Below are 8686 nucleotides of genomic sequence, written 5' to 3'. Positions count from 1 at the left end.
TCTAAATTAATATTTGCACCCACTAAGTTAATATTTGTTGAACAGCTTAGGACAGTACCTGGTAAACTGGTAAGAGCTACCACGTGTTTCAAATAAATAAGAAATAAGTGAGACTCCCATCTTAGTCCTCCTTTGCCTATTTCCTTGGTGCAGAGTATTACCACCCCCGCAAGGACACTACTGGGCCTTTTCTTTTCTTTTTTTTTTTTTTAAGATTTTACTTATTCATTAGAGACACACAGAGAGGCAGGCTCCATGCAGGGAGCCTGATGTGGGACTCGATTCCCGGACTCCAGGATCATGCCCTGGGTTGAAGGCAGGCGCTCAACTGCTGAGCCACCCAAGCATCCCAACTGGGCCTAATTTTGATTTTGGTCTCCCCAGAGGAGGTAGAAGCATTCAATGGAGAGAAGTAGACCTGATAAGAACATCTACACCCCCACTGAGACAGGTCTATACCTCTCCTCCGCAGGTGCACACACACACACACACACACACACCCCTAAAGACAGGGGTGTCATTCATTCACCCAGCAACTATTTAGTGCCTACTCTAGGCCAGGTGGCAAAATCAAAGTACTGAACATTTAATTATGGACTTCATGAAGCTTACTTTTTAGTGTGTGTAAGGAGGGGAGAAGCAAGGAGATTGTGAGGGGGACAGAAATCAATATATACTAAAAAAAAAAAAAAAAAAAAAAAATCCCTTAAAATGCATCTTCCTCTCTAGCTTTGCCTTAGGTACCCTGAGATGGAGAGATCCCATCCAAGAGGTTAGAGAAGATGGTGGGGTAACCTGGCTCTTCTAAACAATGATTGGAAAATCCCCTCTAGCAAGAAAAGTAGGGGAGGGAGTTAAGGGCTAGGTTAATGGTTACCCCCGGCAAACTGTTGAGCAATGAAGCTATGGAAACCTGGAAGAGACCATCACAACTCTAAGGCGTGTCAGGGAGGGACACACCTTCCAATCTGGGGTGAAAAGAGATTAGGGACTGGTTTACCAAGACAAGGAAGGGGAGAGAGTGAAAAAAGAAGCCATCCTTCGAAGGAAAGGATAGATACTGAGATAGGAGAAAAGCAGGGGTAAGGAGATGAGACCAGAGAGAAAATTCTCTGAGGCAGAATTTGGGGGTGCAGCCCAGGAGGCACTGCTGGATAGTACCAGGAGAGGGCAGCATTACCTGTCATCTGGGAAATTAAGGCACAATACCTTGTGGGTAGCCATGCCAGCCAGCCAAAGTCAATATTGATGATCAAGCCAGCTCTAGCCATAAAGCTGTAGGAGAGGAAAAGCTGCAGAGAAGAAGCTGCCAAAACCTGTTTGAGCTCAGGGCTGGCCCCATTTGCCTGAGGCATCTCCCAGAAGGGAGATCTTTGTGGGGCAGATTCTCTGATAGACATTGATCAACTAGAGCAGAAGAGGACCCTAAGAATAGGGCTGCTTTGGCCTCCTTTCCTCAGACAAGGGGTCCTGTGTGCAGAAAATGAGGGTCACCCATGGAGGAGGACCCCCCCCCCCCCCCCACGCATACACACACTCAAGGAATCATTCTACAACCTTATGGGACTTTACAATTCAAGGGAACAAACACAATATATCTCTTCTCTGGGGAGGAGAGAGATAAGCCTTCTCCCAGGGAGAAGAAAACCCACAGAAGAGGAAGCAGGAGAGGAAACCACTAACTGCTGGCTTCCAGCAGCACGTCTCTCACTCCACCCAAGTCCTGCCCCAGGTCTCCCTTCCTTTACGTGTCAAAGCCTGTTTTGCTCCTCTCCGTCCTTGAACTCCACCATGTTTTTCTGGAGCTGTAGGTCTCTTGTTAGACAGCAGTGGTGAGGAAGGAAGAGAAGGTTTGGTAGGGTAGAAGAGAGATTCAAGATATGGAGGCTGGAATATGTCCAGTTTGGAGGACATATCATTAAGCCATTTTCAGCAGATCATCAGGAGTTGGCAGAACCTCCAAAATCAAGCTACTCTTCCTCTACCTCCCTACTTCTGTGTCTGTGCCTCCGGGGACTCCACTTACATTATTCCTTTTTTTTTTTTTTTTTAATTTTTATTTATTTATGATAGTCACACAGAGAGAGAGAGAGAGGCAGAGATACAGGCAGAGGGAGAAGCAGGCTCCATGCACCGGGAGCCTGACGTGGGATTCGATCCGGGGTCTCCAGGATCGCGCCCTGGGCCAAAGGCAGGCGCCAAACCGCTGCGCCACCCAGGGAACACTTACATTATTCCATTTGATCTTTGCTTTTTTTCTTTCGTGAAAGGACTAGCTACCATTCCCTATTCAGTGCAGCTCCTATTCTAGGGCTACAATATCCCTGTCCCCCCCCCCCCCCCATTCTATCTTCAACCTATCAATGAGAAAAGGGCAAGGGTCACAGGAAGGGGCCTGGAATGGGGGCAAGAGTGGAAGCGTCCAAGCTAAGGAGGCCAGTGAGGAGGAGCAGACCTCCCCCAGTGATGAGGCCCTTTGGCTTGTTTCCCTAGCAGAAGGCCTGGTGGTCTCTCTTCCCATCCCCTGCCCTAACCTTTCAATACTCTCTTCTCCCAATCTCAGTGTCCACTTCCAAGTCCCTGTCCTGCTGGAGTCTGGAAGGAACATGGAAAAAGGAATAAACAATCACCTTCATATTCTAAAATTCCCTCCCTGGGCCCTCACGGGCTTGACCAAGCTATTGGTGTGGTTTCTTGGGTGAGGGTAGAGTGGGAGTGTCTCCTGATTAACGCAGCAGGGAAACTGAGGCAGTAAAAAAAAGTCCTGTGTTCAAGGAGACTGGTGGAGAAACAAAGAGGTTCCAGGATTCCCTCTCCTTAGCACCCCCATCTCTTACTCTCCAGGAGACCCAGGGGCTCTCCCTCTCGACCCACTCCCTAGATCGTTGAGTCCCGCCCCCCTCCTGTCCCCTCCCCAGGTTCAGGGCGGAGCCGGTCGGTGAGTCAGCGGCTCCCTGATCTACCCTGGGAGGGGATAGAGCCGGAGGGGCTGGGTGTGGGGTGCGCTGGGCCGTTGGGGAGGCCGTGGGTCGTGTGAGCGGGTCTCATCGGGCTCCTGTGGCACTGAAGGGACTGCCCTAGGTCTGGGGGACAGACTCCCTGCTTGTGAGACCCGCCTTCCTTGGCCCGGGCCCCTCCCAGTTCCCCCAGCGCCGCCGCTTCCTGGTCCCCGTCGCAACCATGGCTGAAGAACAACCTCAGGTTGAACTGTTCGTGAAGGTAGGAACACTGTCTCCCTCCTAGGCCAGTGTCCCGATCCCTGGAAGGCACCTCTCACCTCTCCCCAGTTCCAGCTTTAACTCCCCAGTCCCTTCCCACCTAGACCCCCTGCCCAGCCTCAGGTGCAATCTTGGGTGTGCCTGTATCGCGGGGGTGGTCGGGCCGGGAAGGCGATTGTACGAGCGGGTGATGAGAATTCTGTGCACAACCCTGAAAAGTTTGTACGAGTGCAAGTTTCCAGCAGCCTAAAGGACCGGAAGGTAGGGAGAAGGGAGGGTTCCCAACAGTTGAGAATATTGATTGGGGGTGGTGGTGGAGGAGGTGGGTGGGAACCAGCTGATGGGAAGAGGGAGAGAAGGGGGCACCGAAACCCAACAGGATTTGGGAGGGTCAGAGGGAAGGAAACATTGGGACAGGTGGTCCTGGGAGAAGACCAGATTGTGTGTCTTGGGGGAGACTTGGAGAAATGTGAGTGTGTGTGTGCAGCGCGTGTGTTTGGCAGGGCTGGTTTCAAGGAAGAGGGTGTGGTGAGAGAGGCCGAGAGGAAATCCTCGGGGGTGGACTCGTGAGGTGGAAGGAGATGGGAGAATGAGAGTGGAGTTCTAGCAGCGGGGCTGCAGAGGCGGTGGGTGGGGAAGGGTCCCCGGGACTGGCGGAAGCGAGAGACTGGGAGGTGGCTAGCTGGGAGTTTAGCTGGGGCTACCATGAGGGTAGGTGGGGGAGGGATCAGGAGGAGATCTGGGCTAGGTTGTTGAGGGCTTGGGGTTTTAGAAACAGGCAAAAGAGAGCCACCCCAACTCTGTCCTCTCTCTCTGGGTGTGGATGAGGAACAGCGGTCCTTTGGCCCTTGGAGATGAAAGCGCAGACAGCGGACTTCACTCTTTCTGCTCCGCTCCCCTCCCTGCTGCAGGGGCGTTCTTCCCCAAGCCCGGATCTCATCTCCGTACCTCCCTCTCTGTGTAGGCCTCCTGGTTTGCACATTCTCCCCACCCTTCACTTTCCTGCCGCCCTTCTTTCCACTTACCCCCTTTGTTTGTCCTTCTTTGTGCGGTCCTGCCACTTTCTCCCTCCTTTCTGCTTGGGGCTTCTAGGGAAGCCTTTCCCCGAGCCCAGCCTTGCCTGGCGCCTGGGTCCCCGCCCCCCCTTAGGTGTGGTCCCCACCTCACTCACACTCAGCCTCAAGGGCTGTTTTTATTCCTGGGTGGGGCTGCGCTACAGATTCTGGCCTTGGGTCCAGTGTGAGGAGAGTTATCTGGAGCTGGGGGCTGTGTGCTGGGAGACCCCACAAGTAGTGCGTGGGGAAGAGGAAGGTGGCCTTCCGCTGCCCAGGCCTCTCAGCCTCCCTGGTCCCTGCCCCCACTCCTTGCCAGGAAGGAAGCTGCTGAGGCCAGACACTGCGAGACAGCCTGAGATGAATCACCCTCAGCCTAGGGGGAGGTCCCTTGGGGGATGAGGTCACCACCTGCCAATTAGAAGGCAGCCCCCCTCTGCAAAGCCCACTACATCTTTAGGGTGAGGCTCCAGGCCCCTTGACTCCCCACCCAGCTGCCAAAAACAGCTTGGGTGGAGGTGTAGAGAACCAGAACTCTGGCTTCCAAACCGGTCATACCTTGCCCATTCACAGGCTCTATTCAATTCAGGAATCCAGGCCTCTCTAGCCTACAACCCTGGCCTCACCAAAGTCTCTCTCTACGGACTTTAGGATTAAATTTTTGTGCGTAAAGTGCTTAGAATAGCATGTAAAACTGCATTACTGTTTGTCTGCTCTCTCTAGGGTCCAGATCCTCCCAAGTTCTCCCCAACCCAGTCCCTCTGCCTACCTCCCACCTGTCCTGAACTCTCTGGGGAGCCAGAAGCTGACCTCTGCCCTAGGTTTGCTCCACTTCCAGAGTGGAGAGCCCACGTCTGGGGCAGGGGGGAGCTTTTAGTAGTGAGCTGCATGTCCTGACTAGGCAGAGAACGCTAGATCTGGGAGTAGGCGGTCTAGAGAATGGCCTGGGGTAGGTTGGGTGTACCAGGCCTAACCTTGGGATGGGGGTTGCTTTTCAGGCCGGCAGTGATGGGGCCAAGATTGGGAACTGCCCCTTCTCTCAGAGACTGTTCATGGTACTCTGGCTCAAAGGAGTAACCTTCAACGTAACCACTGTTGACACCAAGAGGTGGGCCAATTTCTGTTCCTCTAAACACCCCTCATGTACACACATATGCACACACACGCTCCCCCATCCTCCTCCTTTCGTCCTGCACTTTTTTGCCCTCCCTCCACCCAGAGCTCCTTTTTCTTTCCACATCCCTCCATTTCCCCTCTCTGCTTCTCCCTGACCCCCTTTTCCTGTCCTGATGCCTGACCTCTTCTCCAGGCGGACCGAGACAGTACAGAAGCTGTGCCCAGGAGGGCAGCTCCCATTCCTTCTGTATGGCACTGAAGTGCACACAGACACCAACAAGATTGAGGAGTTTCTGGAGGCAGTGCTGTGCCCTCCCAGGTACAAGGGCACTTGAAAGGAAGTGGTGGGTAGCTGGGAGACTGTAGGAAAGAGAGAGGTTGTAGAACTGGAAAACAGAAATGGTGGTGGGGTGGAGCAGGGGAGCTGAGGTTCTCACCAAAAGATATCTTATCCTGTTTCTCCTACTGGCTTTCAGGTACCCCAAGCTGGCAGCTCTTAACCCTGAATCCAACACGGCTGGGCTGGACATATTTGCCAAATTTTCTGCTTACATCAAGAATTCAAACCCGGCACTCAATGATAGTGAGTCTTAAGGGTTGGAGGCCAGGGTCCTAGGAGGAATGGAGAAGATCCAAGGATTGGATCTGGAAATCCCAATATCAGTGAGATGGAGCAGCTGTTGGCACACTCTCCCTGCCTCCCGCCCCAGCCCCCTTATTTTTGCTTTAACCCCATATTTCCTTGCATTTTCATTGGCTGTGACTTAAGCTTCTCTCGTTTGTCACCTAGCCTCTCCTCCCCCACTAGGACATTAGTTAGGTTGGTTGATGGCCTGTTTTCATGCTTAAGAATAGTAACTCTTGATCCAGACGACCTGAGTACAAACACTACAAGCTATCTAACTTTGGGCAGTTCATTTAATCTCTCTGTAAATCCATTTCTAGATCTATAAAATGAGGATAACAATGCCTGTTTATTTCATGGGTTGATTCAGTGAGTTTCTGTATGGGAAGTGCTTAGAATAACTCATGGAAAACTAACTGTGTTTGTGTCAGATGTTATTAGTTTGGTATTAGTATTCATTAGTATTCATTTGGCTTACCATTGGTATTCATTCACCGCTCCACCCCCCACCCACACACACACTCCCCAGGCCCTCCTGGACTATGTCACTCCCCTAATGTTCTTACCAATTCCCCTTTCTTGCACAGATCTGGAGAAGGGGCTCCTAAAAGCCCTGAAAGTTTTAGACAATTACTTGACATCCCCCCTCCCAGAAGAAGTGGATGAGACCAGTGCTGAGGATGAGGGCATCTCACAGAGGAAGTTTCTGGATGGCAATGAGCTCACTCTGGCTGACTGCAACCTCTTGCCAAAACTCCACATAGTACAGGTGGGTGGTCATTGTAGGAGCAGAGAGTGGCCACTGGAATGGCTCCTTCAGAAGCTCCCACACTGGTTTCCCATGACAACCACTCCAAAGGTGGTTTCTTTCTTAGGATGGTTTCTAGGGATTGCTACCAATAGCAGACATCCCATTCCTTCTCACCAGTCATTGCTTGAGAGAATTGAACCAGACCAGTGTTTGAGAGAATTACATTCTGTGATATATAGGCTGTGGGTGCAAACAGACTGGCCAGGAGTAACATACCCCTGCATTGCTGTCAAGAGTGTGCTTCCTGTCTCTATCACTGCCAAATCCCCAGATCAGACAAAGCAGCCTTTTCCTAAAATCAGAGCCTTAACTCTTTTTCGAGCATCCATCTTTACTTTTTCTCGTGATGAAAAATGAAAACTACTGGTTCCCATGTTTTTGTCCCATGTTTAGCCTCAAAACTATGGTTTACTTTATAAAACCTTGGCCTAATGTCAGTTGGCCACAGACCTCTGTACTGAACATCTGTGTACTAGGCACTGAAAGATACAGAGATGTATCACGATTGTCCCTTGTCCTCAAAGGATTTGAAATCTAGCTGGGAAGATAAAACAGTCACACAAAAGTTAAGTAATAATACATGACTAACAGCCAAATGAAAAATAGGGACAAAAGTCACTGGAAATTCAAGTGGAGAATTTTATGATTTATGAATTATATTTCAATAAAATCAAGAAGAGAGAAATGGCACCATGGAACGGGTATGAAAAGGAGCTGGTTGTAAATGGCCAGGATTTAAGTAAGTGGAAAGGAAGGGCAAACACCGGAGAAGATAGTGAGGAGTTAAGAAAGCCCTTTGGAGGGGATCCCTCGGTGGCTTAGCAGTTTGGCGCCTGCCTTTGGCCCAGGGTGCAATCCTGGAGTCTGGGGATCGAGTCCCACGTTGGGCTCCCGGCATGGAGCCTGCTTCTCCCTCCTCCTGTGTTTCTGCCTCTCTCTCTCCCTCTCTATGTCTATCATAAATAAATAAATAAATAAATAAATAAATAAATAAATAAATAAATAAATCTATCTTTAAAAAAAAGAAAGCCCTTTGGAGAAGATGATTCATATGGGAGATAAGAATCACAGGAAAAGAAGTTAGATAGTGGAGGTTCTTGAATGCCTGGACAGGAAGGCTAGATTTTATCCCATAAGTCTTGGGAGAAGGGAAAGACCAAGAGCCTACAGCTGGTGTGGCTTCCTTGAGGCTAACATAACATGTTGGTCCTTCTTCTCTCCCCACCCCCAGGTGGTGTGTAAGAAATACAGGGGATTCTCCATCCCAGAGGTGTTCCGCGGAGTGCATCGGTACTTGCGTAATGCCTATGCTCGGGAGGAGTTTGCCTCTACCTGTCCAGATGATGAGGAGATCGAGCTGGCTTATGAGCAAGTGGCCAAGGCCCTCAAATAAGTCCCTCCTGAGGCTCCGTCTCTCCTCTCCATTTTCTCCACAAAGACACCAGCTGGTTTTCACGTGGCTACCCAAAGGACACACTTCAAAATGGCCAGTGGGCAGAGAATCCTGAAGCGCTTCTACAGGGCTGGCTGGGGGGCTGGAGGGGATGATGGGGAATCTAGGTAAGATTTTTATTGTGGGGTGGTGCGGGTAGGACAGTGTATTTCAGTAATAAAATACAGATTGGAGATACAGTGTCGTTTTAGACAAAGGGGGCTTGAGTAGTGGGTAACACGGAATGAGAAGTGGGTCGGTGACCTTGAGCTCAGGGCAGAAGCCAGGAATTTCGAAGAGTAGTATTGGTGGTCCGACTTCCATTTTTCGCGCCGGCCCACCGTAAGGCCGTCTTGTGGTCCATGTCGCATTTGCAGCTCAGCCATCAGAGCCAGCCAGATCTGGATGGGCCTGGACAGCACTTGGGGCGGG

General features: G+C 50.9%; 1 protein-coding gene across 2 annotated transcripts; it reads left to right on the top strand.

Annotated features, from left to right (window-relative positions):
• The first annotated feature begins 2933 nt into the window (after window positions 1–2933).
• On the top strand, window positions 2934–8448 carry CLIC1 (chloride intracellular channel 1). 2 transcript variants are annotated; one of them, XM_025990456.2, is made up of 6 exons: window positions 2934–3219; window positions 5269–5378; window positions 5580–5705; window positions 5863–5969; window positions 6599–6780; window positions 8054–8448. In XM_025990456.2, the coding sequence occupies exons 1-6, from the start codon at window positions 3181–3183 to the stop codon at window positions 8213–8215; spliced, it is 726 nt and encodes a 241-aa protein (XP_025846241.1). In that variant the 5' UTR covers window positions 2934–3180; the 3' UTR covers window positions 8216–8448. The 2 variants fall into 2 exon arrangements, with proteins under 2 accessions (XP_025846241.1, XP_025846242.1); XM_025990457.2 differs by having other exon boundaries at window positions 2957–3479.
• Window positions 8449–8686: the final 238 nt, after the last annotated feature.

This window comes from Vulpes vulpes, chromosome 1 (genome assembly GCF_048418805.1).
Source record: "Vulpes vulpes isolate BD-2025 chromosome 1, VulVul3, whole genome shotgun sequence".
Lineage (NCBI taxonomy): Eukaryota > Metazoa > Chordata > Mammalia > Carnivora > Canidae > Vulpes > Vulpes vulpes.
This window is presented reverse-complemented; position numbering and strand designations above follow the sequence as displayed.

Bases quoted from the DNA above. Each gene is read 5' to 3' on its own strand.
- CLIC1 (XM_025990456.2), top strand. From the start codon at position 3,181: ATGGCTGAAGAACAACCTCAGGTTGAACTGTTCGTGAAG. The intron at 5,706-5,862 runs GTACAAGGGCAC...ACTGGCTTTCAG, and splicing joins GCAGTGCTGTGCCCTCCCAG to GTACCCCAAGCTGGCAGCTC. The intron at 6,781-8,053 runs GTGGGTGGTCAT...CCCCACCCCCAG, and splicing joins CAAAACTCCACATAGTACAG to GTGGTGTGTAAGAAATACAG.